The following is a 24,648-nucleotide window of genomic DNA, read 5'->3' on the forward strand; positions in this document are numbered from 1 at the left end:
GATTTTGAAAGCAGTGTGCTTCCTTTTCTGGCATGGAGGGCTGGGCTCTGGTCCCTCATTGGCCATTTCTGTTTTGAGTGGGTGACTAATAGAGGTGCCTTGTGTTTACTTGGGTAACAGTGAACTGTTTCCCCAAGGTGTGGATTGTTTGCAGTTGGCTGCCTTATTCGTGCCAGTATGCCCTAGAGTTTGCATAAAACCCAAAGAGTAAAATAGCTACGACCAAGGCCAGGCTGTCTTCAGATAACCTGGAACGAGAAAACTGATGAAAATGCCATAAATGGACAATATCTGTTTTGAATGGGTTCCGCTTCCCGGGAGTGATCATAAGCAATCCAAAATACAGGAACCCTAATTCCATGTTTGACCCGATTCCGGTTACCCTGTGTATTGTTGGTCGTGAGTGGGTTGTTTTTCTGTTTGTTTGTAGGGGGTTTTTTGTTTTGTTTTGTTTCGCTTTTGTTTTTGTTTTTTTGGTCGGTACTACAAAACAAAATGAGCTGTCAGGAGGCCCCGTTTGACTTTGTTTCATGATCTCTCTCCAGTCATAAAGTACAACTTGATTTTACTCTCTTGAGTGTAAGTGTCAACAGCAAAGCCTGCCAGGTTTTGTTGGTTTTTTTTTTTTTTTTTTTGCAATTTGCTTCCCATTATGAAGAGAACAGAGGATTCTCACTAATTTTGGCAATTAGGCTTAATCTTCCTCCCTGAATCTTGTCCTTTAAAAGTTTCATCATGTTTTGTGAAGCGATCGTAAGACTATTTACTGTTTCATTTTCTGTTTCTGAAAATGTGCCTGAAAACACGTCATTGGCATCAACACGCCACCGTGGCCGAGAAGGTCCTGGCTGTTGGCTCATCCAAACATTTCAATGCCAGGTTCGCATTCTGTCAAACAGCACTGATCCGATGGTTTCTCACAAGGGCTTGGTTCTCAGCTCTGAACGAAGGGCAGAGAACGAAACTCCCTTTTCTTTTGCCGCTGCCAGTCCGTGGAGTTTGGAAAACGTGGAAGAGCTTTTCTCTGGTCGACAAAACTGATTTGTCTGGGCCCTGGCTCCTCTCCAGGATCACAACTTATAACCTCAAGTTCAGCCTGCAACCGGGAAAACCTGCCCATCCGGCTTTTAGGGCCTTGCTGACAACATCGGCCCCTGAAAAATATTGGTGAAGGCTTCAAGTCTGAACTGTCTTCCTGTTTCCCCTTCCCTCCTTTTTCTCCTGGCCCGTTTAAATTTCATGCAGGGAACACTTTCGCCTGAGGGTTCGCTCCCTCTTGATTCAGTGTCTCCATAGGACTGGACTCTGTCCATACAGGGCAAGAGGAGAGGGCAGCCCCCCGGGGATGAGAGGTGATGCCGAGCACACAGATTGTTGTTCAGGACTTGCACACTTAACCCCACGTTCTGAAGAACCGTCCCTCACCCCTCGGAAAGTGGAAGTTCAGATCTAAGGAAGTTCTCTTGGGCAAGGTTAATTAGCAGTAGCTTATGTCAGTTGACATCAACAATCAAGGCAGGTTATTACTGATATTTTCAGTTACAAGAAAGCATCTCATGGCTGCAGCTGAGAGACACTGAAGAAATTTTAGCAGGGAGAACTGTGAGTGCTTCTGTCGCTGTTGTAGTACATAATCAGTTGGAAAGGAATCCATTAATCAGGGAAAACGGCTCTAGTTAATTCATTTTAGAACCAAAGAGGAAATCTACCAGACCGTATCATCAACCACATCATGAAGGGGGAAGAGAATCCAGTGCAAATTTCCTCCTAATTCCTAAGAATATGATTTTTTAATCTTTTGGGAACATCATAGATAATTGTGAAAATCCTTTTCTCCCAAGGGGGGAAAAATACGCATGTGCCCTTCTACCCAGAGTTTCATGCACAGCTTCAGTTTCCAGGACTGTTGAGGCTCGTTTGTGGACCTTCTGGGATCCACGGGCCACCCCCCCAAAGCCGAGCGTCTGTGAATTTGGAACTTTGCCTTGACCATGGAGGGCTGGCCTCGCACTAGGCTGCACCAAGTAGTTAAGTGGAATGTGAATAAATGAACAGACAAGGTGGACATCCTTCTTGCACCCTGTGTGTTTTGGTAACACCTGCTTTTATTATAGCCAGGACCGGGTTTCTATAATTAGAAAAATAGATCCCATTCAAACTGCTGGTCCAAACCTCCCAAAGGCCATCAGGTATGCACACATGCAGTCCTTCTCTAGTGAATACCTAGGCTCCCCCTGCCCCTCACCTGTCCCTCCCGTCACACACACCCCTGCGGAGCTGCAGTGTGAATCCCACCCTCAGCCCCATGAGGTCTGGGAGTTCTCCCATCTGTTAGAATGGGGTTTAATTCCTTGGAGGAATTTCTGTTTATGTTGACCTCCCTGGCAACTTAAATCTCCCCCACTTTCAAAATAGTTCCCCTTCCCAGTGCTTTTAAAAAATGAAATTCCTTCATTATGTTCTTGCTATGGATGTCTTCCCAGACATAATATTTACCCTGTCACAATCTGGGTTATTGCATATTTGTGTAATGTTTGTTACTTAAGGCAGTTTCATTCTTACAGTATTTTGCAGTATTTGAGGAACAGTATGGGGAGGTTGCTTGAGATGAGTGAAAGGCCATGGCTGGGATGGAGGGAAGGTCCATTTGAACTGTCCTGGTGTTCTGCAGGAAAAGAGACATGTCTTTATGGAGTGGTTGTTACTAAGATATGGTCGGAATGACTCATAATATTATCATAGGACCCAAGTCATTCTCCCTTCCATCCCAGAGTCCCATAATGAGGGGCAGGAAAAATTTGTCTGACAATCCCAGAGCTGTTCCATGGGCAACGTGCAAGATAAAACTAGCAATAAGATCTCCTGGAGAAAATACCAGAAAAAGACATGATTAAAAGCAACAACAATGAAAAAAGACCAGCTTCTGAGACACCAAGCCCCAGGCAGCCCCAGGAAATAATTCCTTCGGATGGCAGGTCGAAAGCTAACGTCCCTGATCTGATGGAGAATTCATCTTTAGAGATCAGGTTTCTCATTCTGTTTCCCTTTTGCCAATAAAAGGGTAGCAATACTTTCTCAAAGCAAATTGCTCCCTAACTCCAGCCACTACCCCTGGCAGTCCTGGTTTCTGCTAATACCACGGCGAGGACCAGGGAGGAAAGCTCTCTTGGAAACTGCTTATGCCTGGAACGTAGAGTTTCACAATCTATCTCTTCATGGTTTTCTTGCAGATTTTATGAAGTGCCAGACATCACCGATAGTGTCAGACAGCTTTTTTTAAATGAAACTAATGGCATGAATAATATTTCAGAGTTGGTGGTCGGATGCTAGACTTTCACCCACCCTCCCCACCCATTCCGTGCCGGCCAGCTTGCGTTTGGTCAGGGCGGTTGCTTTTGGTGGGGACTGAGGACTATCAATCAGAAAGAGCCTCCGAGAGAAATAATGGTTGAATGGTTTTTAGAGCTTCCTGTTTCAGCAGCAAGCATTATAGACATAAACAGTGATCCGGCCAACGGCTGCAATACTGCTCTGGTTCTAATAAATCAGTTTTGTATTTTCTTTTTGTGCTGGTTGGCAAGGGGCGAGAGAGGGTGGAGATGGGTTATGAAGGAGCAGAGTCTGTGTCATTTTTTTTTTTTTTAAAGAAAAATTACTTGTCAGAAACGGGAGAGGGTATACTGTCTGGTGACCGTTCTCTTTCTGTTGGTTTTGAAACGAGTTCAGATCAGTAAACGGATATTTATAAGGAGTCGTGTCCTGTCAGTGGAGGTTCTGTGGCTTTGGAGGATCTGTTGGACTTTCACTCAGTGGGGGGGGGGGGGTGCGTGTGTACACACATGCGCACATATCCGTCCTCCCGCTGAGAAGTCTTTTTGGACCACATTATCTTTGGGACTAAATGTATGCTAATCACATCTTCTCACTGAAGCCTAAATGATGCAATTGACAAAAATTAATAAGTGAGCAGCGTGGACTGAGTGTTCATAGGAGCACTTCCAAATACGCTGCTTTTATCTGTTCACTCGTGGGGTGTCGGGGACGAACTGCTGTTCCTCGAGATTTGTATTTCATACACACACCTTAGTGGACTCCTGGCAACGTCTGTCCCCCTTCACCAGTGAGTCCCGCACTCGACAGAGTGTACACAGTCTGACTGAACAGTCCCAAATGGAGCTCTCCTTGGCGTTCGCTTTGCCTTGCGCGGATTTGGGACTCAGACATGTGGCCCAGACTCTGTTGGCCTATACTGGGCATGGATCCGTAGGAAGTCTGTTTGTTGTCACTGAACTTGTCTCCAGGGAGCGTTTTAGGTCGTTGAGGACCCCCAAACCATGCAGCGATCCCAACAAGCTCCTTGGAGAGAGGCCCGTGGCCTTTCAGCTGCCAGGTTCAAAAACGTGTGTCTTGTGATTTCGTGGGTGAAGATGCATTCGTTTAGAAGCTACGTAACCTGTGTTTTTCTCCAGGAAGATGATAGGTAAATTTCCGACTTATTTTTCAACTTAGATTAATCCTGGCTTCTACCTGGAGAGTTAAGACCGTCCTTACGAATGTACAGGAGACACAAATTACAGATCCCTTCCAACTCCCCCAGCCTCCCGACCCAAGGAAAAGCCTGGGTCTGGTTTCTGGGAGGGCTGGCGGGCATTCTCACGGGCGCTGTGTGGCCCTCCCTGAGTCACCCTGTGCAAACAAAGGAGACTCTCCTTGGCTGAAACAAAGGCAATGCACAAGAACAGGGGCGGTGTGAGCACAGTTGGTAATCTGTGCACTTATCAGATCTGGGCAAACGAGGCAAGGAGGGATGGGCCTTTTCAAGGTGGAAACATTCCAGTTTGCTCAAGGCCGTGGTTTTGGGTCCTCACAGATGTTTTTCCTTCATTCTTACATGAAACCGTTGTGTGGAGTACAATCAGTATCTATCTATCTATTTAGAATTAATGAGGAGCTGACCCAAACTCATCTCATAATAAGGCTTTGTCTGCCCCGTTAAATGGTGTGTCTCCAGGACCTGCTCCACTGGGTCTTTCCAGATGCTCAGGCTTCATCGTCCCATTGGAAAACCTCACGGCAGTTCACAGTTGGTATTTTATCGGTCTGTCTGCTTGCCGATTTTGGTGGTGGTCTCTCCGAGTGGTTCCCGGCTAGGGTGATTTGGACTCCCATGGGACACTTGTCAACAGCTTACAGACATGTTTGGCTGTCACAGCTGGGATAGGGGACTGCTGGGGACATCTAGTGAGTGGAGCCCAGGGACTCTACTAGACACCCTGTGTACTTAGGACAAACCCCCTGACAGCACGGTTACCCGTCTGAAACATCAGTCCTGCCGAGACTGAGAACCCTCAGCTCACATCACACTCATTCATAAGAAGTCGTAAAAATCTCTCCCTTGCCCCTCTACCTTCACTTTCTGCCTCTCTAGAAAATGCATGAAACACGTACATTTAAAAAGTACACAGAGAATAAAAACATAAAATTAGAAACCATCTCTGAGTATTAAGTCTTTTTTTTAAGATTTTATTTATTTATTTGACAGAGAGAGAGAGATCACAAGCAGGCAGGCAGAGAGAGAAGAGGAAGGAGGCTCCCTGCCGAGCAGAGATCCTAATGCGGGGCTCCATCCCAGGACCCTGAGATCATGACCTGAGCCAAAGGCAGAGGCTTTAACCCACTGAGCCACCCAGGTGCCCCTAAAATCTTAATTTAAGGATGAAGACATACCACTGTTCTGTACACATAGAATCACCCGCATCTCCGAACACCAACATCCCGGATGGGGCAATGTGGTGGTGGGGGCCAGAAGAGGCCAAAGGTGGGGTGGGCCACAGAGCAGGAGAAGATTTTCCTGGAAGACTCCCCCCATTGCAGATGCTCCCCCAGGAATGTCCCACACATACAGGGCCACGGGGACGGTTAGAAATAATGAAAGGATCCTGCTGGCTTCTCAGTGCTCAGCACCACCCCCCCGTGGGGCTTCAGTCTGGGACCCCAGATCCCCTGATCCAGGAACACAGAGGGATGTGAATGGCCAGTGTCCACTCAAACTAAAGAGTGTGAAAAGCCAAGTCCTGGAAGGCATCCCTGACATACATACCTTGCAGATGTTGGAAAGAGCTTGGTCTGCACACCTGAAAAAAAAAAAAACAAGTCTGTGGGGGGCACATATAGGACAAGAGAAGGGACCCAAGTTGCTGGCCATCTCTGAGATGGCCCTGGATTTGCAGATACCACGGACAGACAGGTGGATTCTTCCAGAACTTTCTCCCACCCGCCCCAACACATCTGCTCTCATCTTGTTTGAAAAAAATCCCATGAGTCCTCTCGGGGTTCTTCTCACATCCAGGTAACATCTGCTGCACGTTGAATTTCTCGAATATGTTTTGCCATGAGGGCTTTCTCTGGTTTTTGTTTAGTTGCTTGCTTTTACCTTGCGTGGAAAGCCCCACACCTAACTCTCCTGCCCCACGGATACACCTGCTTCTTTTCGCTCCCCTCAGTGAAGCAGCCAGATATCTCCCCAATTCAGCATGGAGCTCCAGTGCACGTCAAATAATGTGAGAAAGCTAGCTATCCGAATGGGAGTTTGCCGGCCTCATCTGTGCTGGGGACTGCACAGAGCCCGTGTGATGTCCCTACATGTGCTTGGGAGTAAAGGTCACTGGGGCCAGAGCTCAAGAACAGCTGTGGCATGCGTGGGGGCAGGGCGGTGGTAACTGAGACCCAAGCACCCTTAGAGACACGCCCGCAACTCCCAAGAGGTGGAATCCCCAGAATTTTCAAAACCTAGAAAGGCACCTTGTGGTATCACCCGTGCCTGCTGCCGAGTGGGTATTTCTCATGAAATATCTTCAAATGAGTGACTACCCCAGGACTCTCGCTCCTTGAGCAGTGTAGTCTCATGGTTCCTACATACACGGGCTTGACTGGATTCTCTACTGACTGAGGCGAGTGTCTCACCCTCACCACTATCAACATTTAGGGCTGGTGTTTCTTTGTCATGGGGCTGTCCTGCGTGTTGTTGGATGGCTAGCAGGATCCCTGGCCTCAGCCCAGGAGCCAATAACATGTTCCCTCCCAGTTGCGACAACCACAAATGTCTGCCGGCATTGCCAAAAGTCCTCGGGGGTGGGAGTGGGGGTGGAGGGATGCCCCCCACCCTCGTTGAGAACACTGGCACAGAGCTGTGCATCCGTGGGCAAGTGACTCGACCTTTCTGAGCCCGATTCTGGCTTTGTCCTTGGGGGTGGGGTGGGGAGTGTGCAGGGAGGACGAGCTGCCCTAAGACCCACGATAAGCCTTATTACTTTACGTGGTTCATCTGCTTCAGGGACACTACCGCGGTAGAGGAGGAGGTGGAAACTCTGTGAGCTGGTAACAACAACAATGGGAACCTGCTCTTTTGTTTATCCAAACAGATGAGTTTTCCAGGAAGGGACCATCAACCCTTGCCCTCGCTCCTCAGCCGCGTGGAGTTCTCAGGTTGTGAAAGAGTTATACGCAGCGGGCACTGAGATTTCAGATTAGCGATGGCAGAGACGAAATTAAATATGTCCTGTAATATGAAGCACTGTTTTTCATGGGAAAAGAAGTTCTCCCAACGTAGCCATTCCAAGTCTTTTGTCCAAACATTAATGGCATGCAAATATTTATGATTCATACATGCCCCTTTAATTCCCAACCGTATTTTAACAATAAACACTGCATTTTCACAATGAAGCAGAATAATCCCTTTGTCCTGTCGCTGGGCTCCGCAGGCTGGCACCCAGCAGCATCACATTCTTCCTGCACGGTAATTGCTGACTCCACCCAGGTTTAGGGAGTTTTATGGTAGTCTCACAGCAGCCTGCCTTGGACTGTGCTTAAGGACATCCTGGCTGTTCCATTGGAAGCCATCTTAAGGTTGTATCAGCATTTTCAGAAACTGCAAATTCAACATCCTTGCACTTTTTTTTTTTTCTCTTTTGGCCATCTATAAATGGGGGGACTCATTAATCTGGCTATGACTTGGAAAAGTCTCTTACTATGCTGGCATCTTGCATTCTATCCAAATCCATGGGTTCTAGATGATACTAAAGCCATTGTCTCCCATTCAAGGGTCCTCTGATTCATAATGACAGCATAGAACATACACGTCTAGCTGTGATGATTCTGCGGGTCTTTGGAAGGTAGCATGGCATGTATGAGAAGTGGGTGCCCTTGCAGGACTTGCTAAGAGGTGCTAGTCTCGGTCTCCCCATCTGTGCAATAGGTGTGATGGTGCCTTTCATACACACTTGGAAGGTTATCAGGATGATTGAAGCAAGATGATGTCAGTGTGGCAGGACTCAGGAAGAACCACACCTCAGTGTGGTCCTTCCCTCTGCAGCGAGAAGTGCTGGGGGGAGGCTGAGGAAGAGCCGGTGGAATCAGCCCGTGAGTCCCTGAATAAGAACATTAGGAAGGAGGCTGTTTTCCATTGTCCACTCGTGGATACAAGGAATTCTGCTATCCTGCAAAGAACCTCGTAAAATGAGAGTGCTGGGGATGCAGCAGGAGTTTCATAAATATTCATAAATAAATACGATAATAGTATTATGATCATTGCCGCAGACATTTGCTGGACCTTTTGACACAGGCAGGACCTTGTGTTTTCCGTTTTAATTGGTGAGTCTCGCACAGGCTTTGGACCCTTCCAGTCAGGGAAGTATAATGTCCATCACTTTTTTCTGAGAACCAACCCCCACCCCCAGAGGTCACTAGATGAGGGTACCTCATTCATTCTTTATTCAGTCAATCATCAGATGTGCACAATGCATAGTGTCATCTCAGTTGAGACATTTCAGGGTGTGTAAGAGTATCCAGGTGAAGGCATAGAGAAGAGTGTCCAAGCAGAGAAAATAGGGTGGGGAGGAACACCTGGTCTGTCCAGGAGCCAGAAGAGGCTTGGGTAGCCTTCTGGGGAAGATCGTGGAGCAGGATGAGACCCAAAGAGCTGCTCAGGAACTTGACATCCATCCACACTGGGGATTTTGGTCTGCTCCCAGGGAAATGGAGAGCCACCAACTTGTATTTCAGCAGGGACTGGATGTACCTGAATACAAATTGTAGGAAGATAGGCAGATTGCAGACGGAAGAAGGGAAAGGATGCCTGGGGGTACAGGGACCGAGAACTTCCAGTTCTCCCTGCAGGCAGCCTCAGATGAGTGCATACCCAATTTGCAGAAAGCTCATTTGGTAATTGTCCTTGTGCCCAGAGTCCACTCCTGCCAGGCCGTGCCTACCACACCCCCAGCCTTGCCTGGAGCTTACCTCTTCTTCTCTCTTAGCCTCCACACCCACCTGACCTCATGCTTCCTAGGAAGCAGCCACTGTGTGGTTTAAAAGGCTGGTGGCAGGAACAGAAGACCCCAGCGCTGCCTTGCTTTCTAAGTGTCCACCCCTGGACCTCTGGGTAGCACCAGTGTGGTGTTGGGCTGTGTATTTGAGCCACTGGACCATCACACAAACAGAATCCAGGCTAGGACGAGGCCACTTTGATCACCTGTCCTATGTTAGCTTCTAGCTCAAGTTCCGCTGGGGAACTTGGGCCACCAACCAGAGGGCTCTCCTGGCAGCAGGTGTGGCCTTGGCCTAAAGAGAGCTGTAAATTCAGGGTCTTAGAAGTGTTTGGGCTAAAAGGATTAAAACCTGATTCTTCCACCAAAATACTCAGGAACTCTGATACCAAAAGAAAAGGGAAGATCAGCGAGGGACCGTGAAATCTAGGGAAAAGAGTGCAAGGTCACATGACCATCGTAGCCCCTTGGGGTTTGGTAACTACTCTCCCTGAAGAAGCCTCGTCCCCCATTCCTTTGGTAAAGCTGAGCTCACACCCGAGCCACAGAAAAAGGCAAGTGATGCTTTCAAAGTGAAATCAGATATCATAAAGAACCAGCTGTCAGAACCGAAAGTTTATGGAAGAATTCATTGATCCAGTTATCAGACATTTTGTACTGTCTTGGAACAGAAGACACAAAGATTAATAAAATGCTGTCCCTGTCCTCAGCTTGTTTTTGTAGAACATCTCCAGAGAAAATGTTTTGCATGTTTTTGGTTTTTTGTAAGTAAAACAACTTTTTCAAACAATCCATCATTCCAAAAAAAAAAAAAAAGCTGTTTTTTATGAAAAACTGAGTTCTGTGTTTTGAGCTTCTGTCAGTAGACTCTGGGGTTGGGGGTGCACCTACATTTTGCCCATGTGGATGGAGGTACAATTACATAAACACATCTGCAAACATAGGGGGCCCTTTGCACGGAACTGGGCACACACCAACATATTAATTTTCGTTCAGTTTAGAGAAAGTAGGAAATTTCTGTGCCACTTGAAGGATTGATTTGTACCCTCTTCAGAAATCCCCAAATAAACAATGATACAGCTGGACTGTCAAAAAGTCGTGGTATGTGTTTGGATGACGAAATGGACAGAGAGCAAAAGCATGAATTTTGGCCCTTAGGTTGGTTGTTCCAGTGGAAAAGTGAGACATGTAAATTAAAAATATTTTGTGAAAAATATTTCAGGTGTCCCCTTGGAATCTGAGGGTGCATTAATTTTCATACTCAGTTTTCCTTGATGAAAAAGGAGGCCAGGCACAAGCTATACGGTAAAAGGAGAAAGCCTCCGGCAACATTTCAGAATCAGTTGGGATTTCCAGAATTTGCGAAGGACCAAACCGGGGCCTTCACAGGCTGTCTTGTTTTTCAAAAGCCGCATTTTTTTGTTTTGTTTTGTTTTTTCTTTTTTCCTTTGATTTTTCCTGACTCACTGCCTGCCGTGTTTAAGTGTGTGAGCACAACCGGCTTTTCTGCAGCAACGCACGCATGCGTGAGAACTGTGCTGGGGCCTCGCGCCGTTGTATGACCCCCCACGCAGATGGTCCTCTGTGTCTACAGCCTTCCCTTGCATGACAAAGGGCAAGTTTCACATCCCACCGAAACTGCCCAAAAAGGAGAAGATGACTCACTGGTCCAAACGGACCCCAAGGACTGCCCAGCTGCTGAAGAGCCCCAGCAGGGGGCTTGGCTCCCCAGGAGCCAAACCCTGGGAGGGACAGTCACAACAGGACTGGGGGATAGTTGGAAAGTCGCCCCTGACGCCACTGGAGTAGGGGGACGTTGCTGTGACGGGACAGCACCCCCTCCCCCTTCGAATCCGCTCTTTGACTTCTGGACTAGAGAGGAGTTGGAGTGGCCTTTCTGCCTCTTCTTCCCCTCCCCACCCTCGGCCCTTTGGGGAGCAGTTCTGAGGTTTAGCCACTTCCCAGATGCGGTGAGGAAGTGGAGTGGGCGCCCGGGCCATGCGGAACTGCCGTGTCCAGCCGCGGCTTTATGAGACCACAGTCGGCTGTCAGAGTTCACCAGCCCCAGGGCCCGCAAGCGCGGGGAGGCCCAGCGCGCAGAGGAGGGGCTGCCTTGCCGCGCGGGTCAGGGCCGCCAGCGTCCGCGAGGACTCACCCGTGACCTTCTTCCCAACTAAATAAAGCAGGCAGTATTTTGTCCTGCACTTGGACGAACAAGCTGGCGTCTAGGGGGAGGCCACAGGCTCTGCTGGGGAGCATTTGGCCCAGCTTGTTTATAAGGCGGATCAGCCAGCCACAGTTGTGCCTCGCCAAGATCGCCAGCTGGTGGGGCCGCAGTGAACTTGACCTTCGAGTTAAACGTGCAGTCTCTCCCTGATGGGGCTGTGGGCCTCGCTCTGCTGTCCTGCTGGCCGCCCTGTGCGCTCTGCCTTGGTTTGCTGGAATTTCTAGGGAAGAGGCCTGGTGGAGCTCTGTGGGTGCTGCCTCCCTAGCACTGCCCTGCGCACCCACCACCCCCTCCTCAGACCCTAGCACCCCTCCTCACCTGCTCCTCCTCCTGGGATTGCCCAAGGCTCAGTCGTTGCAGAATCACGTTTCTCACGTCTCTAATGGTAATTAAACTAATACTTGCTGACTCGTTATTTCATTTCACCTTGCATAATGGCACTGTGAGATGGAAAGACTGATATTAGCCCCATTTCGCAGATGACAAAGCAGAGGCCCAGACGGGTTAAGTAACTTGCCCAAGGTCACACAGCTAGCAAGTGACAGAGATTTAAGACACGAGCATTTTGGCTTGAGGGTCTGACCAGACCCAGCCCTCTGTATATTCCCAGGGCCACCAGATTGTATAATCAGTGCCTTATCCTTTGTTGTTTTCGGGTGTCAGGGAGCCCTTCTGTCCCTTGCCGTGTCCTCCCACCTTATTCAGTCCCAGGGTTTGTGCTTCTCAATCGTTTCCTGCTGGAACCGAACCATGGGCCAGAGCAGAGGCTGCTCTCTGGACTAGGGGTTAGGTCTCCATGACGGGGGAGAAGGAAGGTCTCAGTGCCCCCCACCCCTTTAGCTCCCAAATCCCCATGCAGGACTCCTGTAACCCTGCAGCTTGCCCCCTGGAGGACCCAGAGCTGTAGCCCACCCAGGGTCACCTCTGCGCTGGCCAAGGCCCCAGCTTGTCTCCTGGTGCCAAAGCCAGGGCTTCGGGGAGCCTTCGAGCCTCTCCTGGCAAGAACTGTCTCCAGGCTGCAAGTGTGTCTCTACGGCAGCAGCATCCTCCTGCCACTGCCTTTGGTCCTGCATTTGGTCCACTCTTGGGGTGGCTCTGATTGAGCCGGCCCGCACTCCTTTGCTGTCCTCTGACCTACTGTTCCGACTGCAGTTTGCTGGGAAAAACACCTGAGTGTTTTTCACCCTCCACACCCACGCACTTAAAATACCAGGCCCATAGGTCAGTTTCATGAAGGCATTTGGCGAATAACGCATGTGCTTCTGGGGTGCGGCTATCCCTTCTGCAGGTGCCGGCCAAGAAGAGCTGAGTCTCAACAGGAATGGGCCGGGAAGTGGTGGGCGGCAGAGCATGGGAGGGTCCTGGAGCTCAGCGGGCCAGTCCCAGGTGCCCACTGGCCGACTGTCCCCAGTTACCAGGCACCCGGTGCCAGGGCGGGTCAGAGGGCACGAGAAAGTGGAAGGCAGAGGTTTCCTGGAGTGGGAAAATGTCACACCCACCTGTGAACCAAATGTCATCACTTATTACCTCCGTCTGTGAGGTAATAAGCAGATGTCCCGGTGCTCGAGGCTGTGAACAAGAACCCATTGTGAGGGAAGCGACCAGAATATCTCCACCTTCATGAACCACATCGCTGGGGCCAAAACTTTGGCTCTAGCTGGTGGCTTGTGCTGGACCGATGGTTCGTAGGACTGCCCATAAAAGGATGGGCATAAAATGATGGAATTGTAATTATGAGCAACAATTTCCAATTTCACAAATATTCACTTTGGTTGAATTTCATTCCTGATTAAGGAAGCCAATCTGTGGTTAACCAGGGGGCGGCATTCAACGTTCAGCTGCCAGGAGTGCAAATTCAGCTCGGTAAGAAGCTGCTCTTGCATTATAACCAGGCTTACAGTTAGCTGTAAGCACATTCTGGGTATACGGAAGCCACTGGGACTATAGTCAAAAGTTTTTTCTTAAGATTATATTTATTTATTTATTTATCAGAGAGAGAGAGAGAGAGAGAGAACCACACAGGGGGAGGGGCAGAGGAAGAAGCAGGCTCCCTGCTGACCAAGGAACTCAATGTGGGACTTGATACCAGGACCCTGGGATTATGACCTGAGCAGAAGGCAGACACTTAACCAAAAAAGCAACCCAGGCGTCCCTTTATTCACTTTTTTGGGTGGCGGTGGAGCATGGGAAAAGTACCAAGAGTCTGGATTCCTGGTGCTGGTGTCACCGAGTTTGCAAGTAGAGATTTGGGATCCCATGACAATAATGCAAAGAACAGTGGGTGTAAAGCTGAGACATCTGGGTTCTTCTGTGTATACAAGCTGTGTGACTTTGGGCAAATGGCTTAACATCTCTGAGCCTTGGCTTTGCTACCTGTCAACCAGGAACAATAAAATCTATCTTGTTTATTTCACAAGAATGTTATGAGCATCAAATGCAATAGTAGGTGGGAATGTGTTTGAAAGGTTCTAAGTCCTACACAAACCTAAAAATGCCGTATTATGAAGATGATAATTCTCACCTGTCATTTAGGAAACCAGGAATAGGATGGTTATAACAAGGCTTCCACAGGAGTGGGACCCATTTCAGGAGGTAAAAAGAACAGTTGCCCATAAAGCAGTTGTGACCCACAGTGCCAAGACTGGAACTCTTAAGACACTTGGTGTCTGAACTCAAACTAGGTTGAATAGTGTTCCCTAAATCATGTGCACCAGGAACCTTGGAATGTGTGACCTTATTTCTGTAGAGGAGCTTTGTAGCTGTAATCAGTAAGGCGAGGGCATCCTGCCTTAGGGTGAGCCTTAGCTCCAATGACCAGTATCCTTAGAAAGAAAACTTGATTTGGAGACCGAAGACCCACAGGGAAGAAGGCCATGTGACAACAGAGGCAAAAACTGCAAGATGCGGCTGCAAACCACAGAAAACCAAGGATTGCCAGGAACTACCAGCACTGGGGCAAAGCCGGCAAAGATTCTCCCCTAGAGCCTTCAGATAAAGCGTGGCCCAGCCAACACCTTGATTTTGGACTTGTAGCCTCCAAAAGTGTGACAGAGTGCATAGAATTCTGTTGCCTTCAGCCTGTGGGTCTGTGCCGGTTTGCAACAGCAGCCCAGGCAACTGAGGAAGCACACGTGTGCCCATGAACGTGGGCGCCGGGAGGGCTTCAAACTCAGAAGATACAGTCAGAGTTGCAGGTGACCTTGTGGGTATCCCACAAGTCCAGAACCCCTGTTTTGCAGACCAGGAGACTGGAGAGATCAAATCATTAGTTCTAAGAACTCACATCTAACCCTCTTTCCGGAAGTGCCGCCCACCTCCACATCACTCTGCCCACCTCTCTGGGCCTGATGTGCAGTCCCTCCTGCCCACCCCCCTACTTTGGCAAGATGCCAGGGGAGAGGTGATCTGGAGCATCTTCCTGAAGCCACATGTGAACCATGTTCTCAAGATGGCAAATCCTAAAGCCCAAAAGGAATCTTCTCTGGGTTCCGGGATAGAAGAGCAGCCGATGGGAAGATCAGTCTCGGGGCTGGACCTCCCGGGCTTCTCCAGTGCTTTGGGCCCGTGGGCACCCCTCCCCAGAAAGCAGCCTCACCTCGCCAGGCAGATAGGTCGGCCATGACTTTGGTTGTAAAGCCAGGCCGGACAAAGCCCGTTTCAGCATCCAATCGTGGTTTGTCACTGTTCTTCTTCTTCTTTTTTTTTTTTTTTTTAAAGATTTTATTTATTTGACAGAGAGAGAGAGAGAACACAAGCAGGCAAAGAGAGGGGGGAAGGGGGCTCCCTGCTGAGCAGAGAGCCAGATGCGGGGCTCGATCCCAGGACCCTGAGACCATGACCTGAGCCGAACGCAGATGCTTTAACCCACGGAGCCACCCAGGAGCCCCTGTCACTGTTCTTCTTATCATGGGCTTCCCGGGAGACACGGTGCAGGTCCTTGGGGAGTGTTCACTGGGGCTTTTCATGATTAGGAATTGCTCGCTTGCTGCGGCCAAAGATGACGCAGTTGACCTTTGAACAGCGTGGGCTGAACCACGCAGGCTCACTGACATGCAGGTTTTTTCTGATAAATGCGGTACAGGACTATAAACGTATTTTCCTTACAATTTTCTTTATAATGTCTTCTTTTCTCTAGCTTACTGTATCGTAAGAACATAGTATATAATACATAGGAAATACGAAATACGTGTTAATTGACTGCTTACATTGTGGGTGAGTCTTCTGGTCAGCAGTAGGCTAATGGTCCTTTTGGGGGGATGTCAAAGGTTATACAGGAATTTCCACAGTGCAGGGGTTGGCACCCCGAACCCCTATGCCATTGGAGGGCCTATGTATTTTCACTGAGCTTTTTTCGTGGCTTTCTTTTGTATTAAAACACGCATGACAGTTGAAAGTATTCTGCTCTAACTTGAGGAAGGAAGGCAAGTTGATTTTTTTAAGCAGCTTTGGAGCAGAAAGAGGAATGAATGGGCCTGCTTTGTTTTCCTTTCATTTCTGTTTGGTTTTGTTTCATTTTACATGACTAAGAGGAGACACTGTTAAACAGAAACCCACTGCCATGCTGTGGGCGGTCCGAGCGTCATGCTTAGTCAAACCTTAGAATCCTGTTGGAGAACTCTGAGAAACAGAGAAGAAAAATAACAAAAGTGGGCACAACACACACACACACACACTCACACGTGTACCTTCATGCCCCAGGTACTGTTTTAATGGCTTAACTCCTATGAACTCATTTAACTTCCCCGCAAATGCTTTAAGGTACAACATGCCATGTGTATCCATCTTCCCGGTTAAGGGCACTGAGGCACGGAGGGGTCTAGGGCCTGGCCAAAGGACAGCTAGCCAGCATTCAAACCTGGAGTTCATCCTCTGAAACACTTGGCCAAGAAGAAATGTTTTAAATTTTTAATATACATGCATATTAATACTTATATTATTAACATTAATTGTTGGTATATTTATATTAATTATTTACTTACATGTTAGCCATTATATTCTAATTTATATATTTTTAAATAGTTTTTTTTAAGTTACCAAAAGCATAGTGGTAAACACCTGTAATGAAAACACAGTCACATGCCACGTGTGTATGTAAGCGGTTTAGGTGGAGATCCACATGTGTGTGTACGTTTATAGTCCTTATGGAGTCTCAGTCTGTCAGTTCCATATCGTTAAGTCCATTTATTGACTGTAAATTTTGTCTGGTCAATCCCTTGAGTGCCTCTAATAACATCTAGCATTTAAAAGTAATATTTAAAGTCAATTAACCACCAATTAGTGTTTTTGAAATACAGAGGGAATAATTTTAACTTTGCCTATTCACAAACTCGGGAATTCTGTCTTTCCCAATGCTATGTTAGAAGGGAGAGATGGATTTGGTTTCTTTTACTCCGTGGAGACAGTTGGGGGGAGTGGATAGCTGCCAATCCAATCCCATGTTCCCTAGAGTCTAGACTTGAAAGAAAACAAAACCAAATCTCTCTTGATCCTGTGTTGTTTACTGATGATTTAACGAAAGCCGTGTACCCATGTGAAGTGTTAACATCGAGACCAACACCGAAGGTGTACATTTCAGAATTTAAGCAAAGCCGAAGCTAAGGGAGTGTTGGAAAAACCACTCACTTATGCGGAAGAAGTACCACCTTTCCAGTCTGAGGGCTGGAAAGCATAAATTAATGGTCAACAACCCGGCAGATGCATCCGACCGTCCCCTCAATTTTTGGTGTTCCCTTTTGTGTTCCAACAGGGAAGAGCTTCACTCTGACCATCACCGTCTTCACCAATCCACCACAAGTTGCCACTTACCACAGAGCCATCAAAATCACAGTGGATGGACCCCGAGAACCTCGAAGTAAGTGGGCCCCCCATCGGGGCTGGCACGTCTTCCGGGCTGGTAAACTGAGGCACCGGGGATGGTATCTCAGAATCCTTGGGTTCAACTGGCACTGCTACGTGTGGCTGAAACCTCTGTCAGAGAGGACTATGCGGCCCCTGCAGAGAGAAAAAAATTTATTGTTGACACTCACGCCTCCAAGACTGTCTCTGAGCCCTGGACTCCTTTTAAAGCATTCTCTTAGGGGGCAGAGAAGCAAATCGGGCTGAGTCAAGTGTGTGTTTGAAGCATTTCAGGGCCGCAGGAGGCTGAGGACTTGTCCCTCAAATGCACAGTGAAGTGAGCACAGGATCAGAAACAAACAGTAAATGGATGGGTGAGGGGCACGAGGGGGCCTGGGCACCAAGAAAAAGTGCCTGAGCCTCAGAGTAGACCACAAGGGGCTGATTACCATCCATGCTGGCCTTTTGTCCATTTTGTTAAGGCAAGAGATGAAAACTATGAAAATGACCTTTTTCTTTCTGTGGCACAGATCAGAATCTTATTACAGGACTGATTAAAATAGAGAATGGGAGGGCAGAAGAATTCCCGGGGGAAAACCAGTAAATATAGAAAGACGGTACCAAAAAAAGATCTCCTGTGAGGAAAACTTTTTTAAAAAGCAGTGGGGTTGTTTAGTCTGCAGAAAGATGTCTTCAGGGTGACTTAATGACTATCTTTGAGTAAACCCAAGAGTAACACTGTTTTCCAGAGCCACACCCTTCCCCAGCACAGAGGCCGGGTTCTGCCCAGCATCTGCGTGCCTCCACACCGTATCAGGTCCCTGGTGGAAAATGAGTACTCTCTCTTCTGATGGGAGAGCAATTCAAAAACAAGGCTTCCCGTTATGCCTGGAGGTCGAGATCCAGGAAGATCAGGTCGTAAGCCAGAGTGGTTAGGAATTTGGGCTCTGGGGGCAAAACGAGAGGAGTTCGGTGGTTCAGGCACATAAGCCTTCAGCAAGTTACGGAGCCTCCCTGGACCTCAGTCTCCTCATCTGCAAAATGGAGACAATAGTGAGAGCTGCTTTCTGAGACAGAAGGAGACAGTGATGGGTGCACAGAGGACGAACTCAGCCAATGTTCTCCACCCCCAGTAGAGGCTTCTGGCTGCCTCTGAGGCTGCCGCTCAGTGGGGCGGTCCCCCAGAGGCGCTTCTCACGGTGGGGATGCTGCTGGGGCGGTGGGGTCGCCCCCAGGCGTGGCTCTCCAGGTCATGCACCCTGTGCTCACCCCAGCTGTGAAAGTGTTTCCTATCGTCCTGGCCACAGTCTCAGGGTGTCTCAGTCACTTGCTAGAACCATCCCATGTGCTGTCTCAGCTTCCTCAATGCCCCAGAGTGGGAAGAACCCCCACAAGGAACCACCATACCCACCAGGGACAGCCCCCCGGGACATGGCATTTCATTCACCATCCCCTTACTGCCATTTGCCTAGTCTGCGACTCCCATTGTTTCTGACCTTTTGTACCCCCTCTCAGGTTTTTTTCTTTAAGTCATGGAGATGATCCGGTCATGCCCAGACTCAGGAAACTCTGGGAGTTGGTAGCATCCCCTGATTCCAACTTATGTTTGAAAAGCAGGTCACGGGCAGGGGACCACACAGTGACAACCAAACCCACCTTTGTAGGTTTCCCAAGTAGGAGCAGCAAACTGAAGACTCATAGCGACCCTGTTATGTTAATAACGTGACAGAAACATGGCGCAGGTGCCTTGGCTCTCTGCAGAGGCCCAGAGAGGAAGCAGGCTTCGGTTCTAGCCAGGCACAGGGCTAGGGGCAGGCAGTTGTGAGGTGTAAGGAAATTGACTTTGAGGGTAATTGAACTTTGAGAAAGGCCCACTCAGGTGCCTGGAGAATTGCTCTCTGTTAAAAAATAGAAGCCATTCAATCCTTGAACGCTACATCAAAAACGAATGATGTACTCTATGGTGGCTAACCGAACATAATTAAAAAAAAAAAAAAAAATAGAAGCCATTCTAATCGTTCAAATGCCAATCTGCCTGGAGGAAGAAACTTAAACCAGTGACCCCGTGGTATACCTCTACCTGTTACTCTCTCCTGCATTAGAAAAAGGGCGGGTTTTACCCCACTGCCAATATTTCCCATAACATTCGAAGACCCACCCAGCTTCAGAAGACAAATGGTAGGCGCTCTGACTTTTAAGAATTGGCAGTCAGAGGGGGAAAATACGGTATTGTGGCGGCCTGTGTATCCCGTTTGCCTTCCTGCTGTTTTCTAACTTCAGGAAACAGTCATTATTAAGAAGGGCTCCTTGAACAGACAGAAGGGATTTGCTCCAAGGAGGCACCCGTTCTTATGGAGTCTTTCCTGACATGTGGAATTTGGGGTCTTAGGAAAAATTAAGTGGAATGTAGTAAGCATGGTATAGAAAGGTGTTAGAGTTCTAGGTAGATAGTCTCACATGGCACAAAGGACTTCTAGAAAAATAATTGAATGCACACAGGCTCCCGGGTGGCTTGAGTAATACCGACTTTTCTATTCACCCCAGGAAGCAAGGGTGGGCCCTCAGCGCTAATTTTCATGGCTGTCTTCCTCATTATGTGAAAATCTAGATTCAAGGTGGGAACTACTTTTTGATGAAGCTCAACTCACAGCCATTTCCTTCTTTCTTTCTCTTTCTTTCAAAGACAAAGTGAAGCAAGTTTTCTTCAGTTTTATTGAGATATCATTGACATATAACATTGTGTAAGTTTCAGGTTTGGAACATGATGATTTGATAATGTGTATATTACAAAATGATCGCCACAGTAAGATGAGGAAACACACCCATCACCTCAGACAGTTACAGTGTGTGTGTGTGTGTGTGTGTGTGTGTGTGTGATGAGATATTTTAAGATCTGTTCTCCTAGCGATTTTCAAATACACAATACAGTGTTGTTAGCTCTAGTTATCACCACTATACTTTACATCCCCAGGACTTGTTCACCGTATAGCTGGAAGCTTTTACCTTCTGACCACTTTCACCTACTTCCCTGCACTCTCACTCAGCCCCCATCCCCCGCCCCTGCCTTCCACCAATCTGTTGCTCTCTGTTTCTAGGAGTTCCTTTTTCTTTTTTTTAGATTTTACATGTGAGATCATACAGTTCCTGTCTTTCTCCGTCTGACTTATTTCATATAGCATAATGCCCTCGATATTCATTCATATTGTTGCAAATGGTAGAATTTCCTTCGTTACAAAGCTGAATAATATTCCATTGGGGGTGTGTGTGTGTGTGCGCGTGCGTGTGCGTGTGTGTGTGTGTATGTGTGTGTGTGTATTTTATCCATTCGTTTATTGGTGGACATTTAGGTTGTCTCTGGTCTTGGCCCTTGTGAATAACTCACAGTCACTTTCTAATGTAATGTTAAGAGAGGTCATTGCATGTCAATCAGGATGCCCACTCAGTGTCACATCTGTGGATTAATAACACCACCCAAGTCCCTTTTCTCATAACAGGACTATGAATTCTGGCCGATCCTGGCAAAGTGGCTCTGGCATTCGCAACTCAAATAGTTCTGAAAAGTTCTATTGTTTCATGAAGTCAAAGACCAGGGGAGATGAAGGGAGAGCCTCCAGGCCTAATGGCCTCAGGCTGAAAAGAGGGAAAAGCCCAGAGAATTGAAATGATGTACTTTGGTTGAAGAGAAATAGTTGGTGATGAAGGCAGAAAGAGAATGAGGAGCTCCTGGCACACACCCTGCACTCCTGTCTGTCCATCCGTCTGCCCTTCCATCCATGTACCACTCCATCCTCCTGTGCTGTACGTACATGACCTGTTCTAAGCTCTCCGACGTGGCTTCGTAGCCACATGTTTGAAATGAGGTGTTGGCTTCCAGGACGTCTCAGGTTCATGCCCGCTGTAAGATGGTCTAGAAAGGGCAAATGGTGGTATCTCGTCGCAGGCATGGAGCCTTCAATTTGAAACACTTGTGCACAAGGTGTCACAAGGTGTTTTCCCCCCACATTTTGCAGGATTTTATTGACATCTCAGACTAATAGGGAAATTACCAATGGATGAAAAATTGAATTTATTATGGAGAAAGAGCACCATCAGAAGATATTCTGGTCTGGGCTCCATTCAGCAGCAATGGAGAATCTGTTTTCAGTTCATAGATAGAACACTTTGTGGCTTGTTAATGTATTGAAAGATAGTGTTCTCATTAAGTGCGAGAGGTGGACTGATGGGATTTCTCAGGACAAGGATATTTGAGAGTTGTTTTTATGTATATTTTTATACTTGGAGGGGTCGGGTGAAAAACTCTAGCTCTAACCCATGCGTCTGTAATACGATACTATTAAGATACTGAAGCGTATTCTCCGCAGCAGAGACTAGGTAGCACCTCAGTGCCATGGAGGAAGATATTTTGCTAAGGAGACATTGAGGGGAGTGAGCAGTCGGGACCCTGAGCAACCCAATGGCAAGGGGTGGGGATCCCAGAGATACCGACTGGGTCGTCATTCTGATGTCACAAGCCATCACCCGTCTGGCCAGGTATCAGTTACATCCGGAACACTGAGTGACCTAATTAAAACTTGAAAAGATTAATACAACAAATACTGGCCATTTCTGGGAGAACTCCTGGCCTCAGGTCCCTCACAGAAACTGTTGTGTGGGCTTGGAATTCACAATCACAGGTAGCTAGGTGGAGCCATTCCTTAAAAGCTTCAGAAAATGCTTTTTTTCTGGGGCACTAACCTTCTTGCCGACTAACATTTTTTAAATAGGGAATCAAGGTTAACATGGGTCCCCTGGAGGGCCTAACCCTTTATCACTTTGTCGCTTTGCTAAGGATTTTGTTGCGATTACACCACACAAATATATTTCCTTCTATGATTTTGAATGGAAGCAGCAAATCTCTAACAGAGACAGAAGAAATGAGATCCTTAAACGTGGAGACCATGTTTGGAGGGAAAAAAGGAACATGTGAAAGTACCTGAAAACTATAGCGGTAATGGGCCTAAAAACATTTGAAATCAAGTTTATTTGGAAAAATGCAGCATGAGCAGAAATGTTTACAGATTGCTCGTGTGACTGACTAAGGTACAGGGTTTTTAAAATACTATTTTTTCTTAGTTATAAAAATACTTAGGGACACCTGGGTGGTTCAGTCGGTTAAGCGTCTGCCTTCAGCTCAGGTCATGATCCCGGGGTTCTGGGATAGAGCCCCATGTGGGGCTCCCTGCTCAGCAGGGAGTCTACTGCTTCCTCTGCCCTTCCCCCTGCTCATGCACTCTCTCTGTCAAATAAATAAATAAAATCTTTTAAAATAATAATAATCATAATAATAGAAACACCTAATAATAAAAATAGCTGGCAATTAGTTTGTTAGTTAGTAGTTTGTTATCAGTTAGTAGTTTGGCATTGTTTGCCCAGCACCATTCAAAAAGCTTCCCATAGATTAGTTGGTATCATCTTTGCAAAAACAGGTAAGGAAGCTGAAACAAAAAGAAGTGAGGTCCCTTGCCCCAGGTTACACCATCAGGAAGCCAGAACTGGAAAGAAGCAGTCCAGACACGGCGATCCACAGACGCCAATGTCTGTTTTTAAGAACTGCACCATCTCCTCCTTGGGTTTCATTGTATTGAAATTTCTGTTTCAGAAATTTTTTATTAGGAGGGTTTATCAATATAATTCTGGTTCAAATACAGTCTTCAAGAAAACAGAGCCTCAGAGCCTTGGCAATCATTGGGCAGGCAGGGAACCAACACTCTCCAGTGGACCCTGGGGCAGGGGGCAAGACCCAACAGGCAGCCACGTGACCCCAGGTACCGTTGGTTGGCTCCATGTCTGTCCCCAGGGTCTGCTTGGGGGATGGCATCGACAGGGACCTGAAGCAGGGACCTCCGTTGTTGGCCTGCAGGAAAGATGGATAATGTGACAAAATGATCGCCGGGCAAACATTTCAAGTTCTGGTCCCTCCCTTTGGCAAAGAGCTTCCATGAGGGTCCAGATGGGGACTAGAGGGATCCAGCCCTCTTGAGGGATGGAAACTTTCGTCCTTTGCTCTTCGCCGATTAGTGGAATAGAAAGCAGTTTTATACGTCTTTGAGCTCAGGATTGTAATGATCCATCTACGGTCACTTTGTTTGCTCAGAAGAGCTTAAACATTTCTTCCAGGCAGTGAACAGTGATTTACTTAATCCCTTAGATTCTTCAAATATCAGATTTGGACCTTAGTTCTTTCTAGATGAAATCCTGATTCACAAAAGAGAAAGGAAATAATGCTTTCTTCCCTCCCACCCAGATATAAAGTAGGAGACAGACAGAGGCTCCAAGAGGAGGAGGAAATGTTCTTCTTACTTACGTTCCTCCTCCCCACTCTGTAAGGCATTTTGGTGCTAAAATGGACGTTCTGGGTGACTTCCACTGGTACTATAATTCTTGCCATGCTAAGTGCTCCAGCTACCCCAAGACTTGGCAAAAGCAGTTTTTCAAGGATTGATAATAATCTGCCTAAATGTGTCCAGTGAATTTTAGAATCTCATTCTATTTATTATTTTAGTAGTATCAAGCTAGACTAAGAAGAATTTTATATACATAAAGATGTCCCTGACCCTTGAGTTTTCTACAGACTTAATTCAGGCCAAGGTCCAAAAGGTTCACGGGATGAATGGGAATATAAGAGGATCCAGGGGGAAGTATGCTTCTCCCCCTGGAAGCAGGGATAATCCCCCCTCCATCAGCTCACCAAGACCTGGGGAGGCCTGCGACCTCTTGGTAACAAGCCTATCTATACTGAAGTCACTAGGATTTTTATTTGGGATTTGTATTGCTGTAGAAAGGAAGGGGGGAAATTCCTTCCAGGTAGGTACCAGTGAGAACCCCAGGAAAGGATCTAGGTGCCTTTTCAGTCTAACAGAGGGGAAGAGGGAAGAGAAGAAGCATGCGATGAGATTTAGACCATTCTCTTGGATCTCTCTTTCCATCGGGGCCACGGCAAACCGAAGTGCTATTTCATTTACATTTTTTTAAGATTTTATTTATTTATTTGAGAGAGAGAAAGCCAGGAGGAGGAGCAGAGGGAGAGGGAGAAGCAGGCTCCCCACTGACCAAGGAGCCAGACTTGGGGCTCCATCCCAGGACCCTGAGACCATGACCTGAGCCCAAGTCAGACACTGAACCCACTGAGCCACTCAGGCAACCCCCCAAGCTCTATTTTAGGTGTCACCCGAGTGAGGTCAGGATCTAAACCAATATGTCACAGTCCTTGTTAGAATTTAGTATATA

The 24,648-nt window shown here is 47.5% G+C and overlaps 1 protein-coding gene across 1 annotated transcript in view; it reads left to right on the plus strand.

Annotated features, from left to right (window-relative positions):
- The window catches only part of RUNX1 (RUNX family transcription factor 1), a 246,307-nt gene that overhangs the window by 167,726 nt on the left and 53,933 nt on the right, over nucleotides 1-24,648 (plus strand). Inside the window, exon 7 of the mRNA XM_080807548.1 lies at nucleotides 17,294-17,398. Coding sequence (XP_080663674.1) covers nucleotides 17,294-17,398 — 105 coding nt within the window. The remainder of the gene's footprint in view (nucleotides 1-17,293; nucleotides 17,399-24,648) is intronic.

Source organism: Martes martes (assembly GCF_963455335.1).
Source record: "Martes martes genome assembly, chromosome: 1".
Lineage (NCBI taxonomy): Eukaryota > Metazoa > Chordata > Mammalia > Carnivora > Mustelidae > Martes > Martes martes.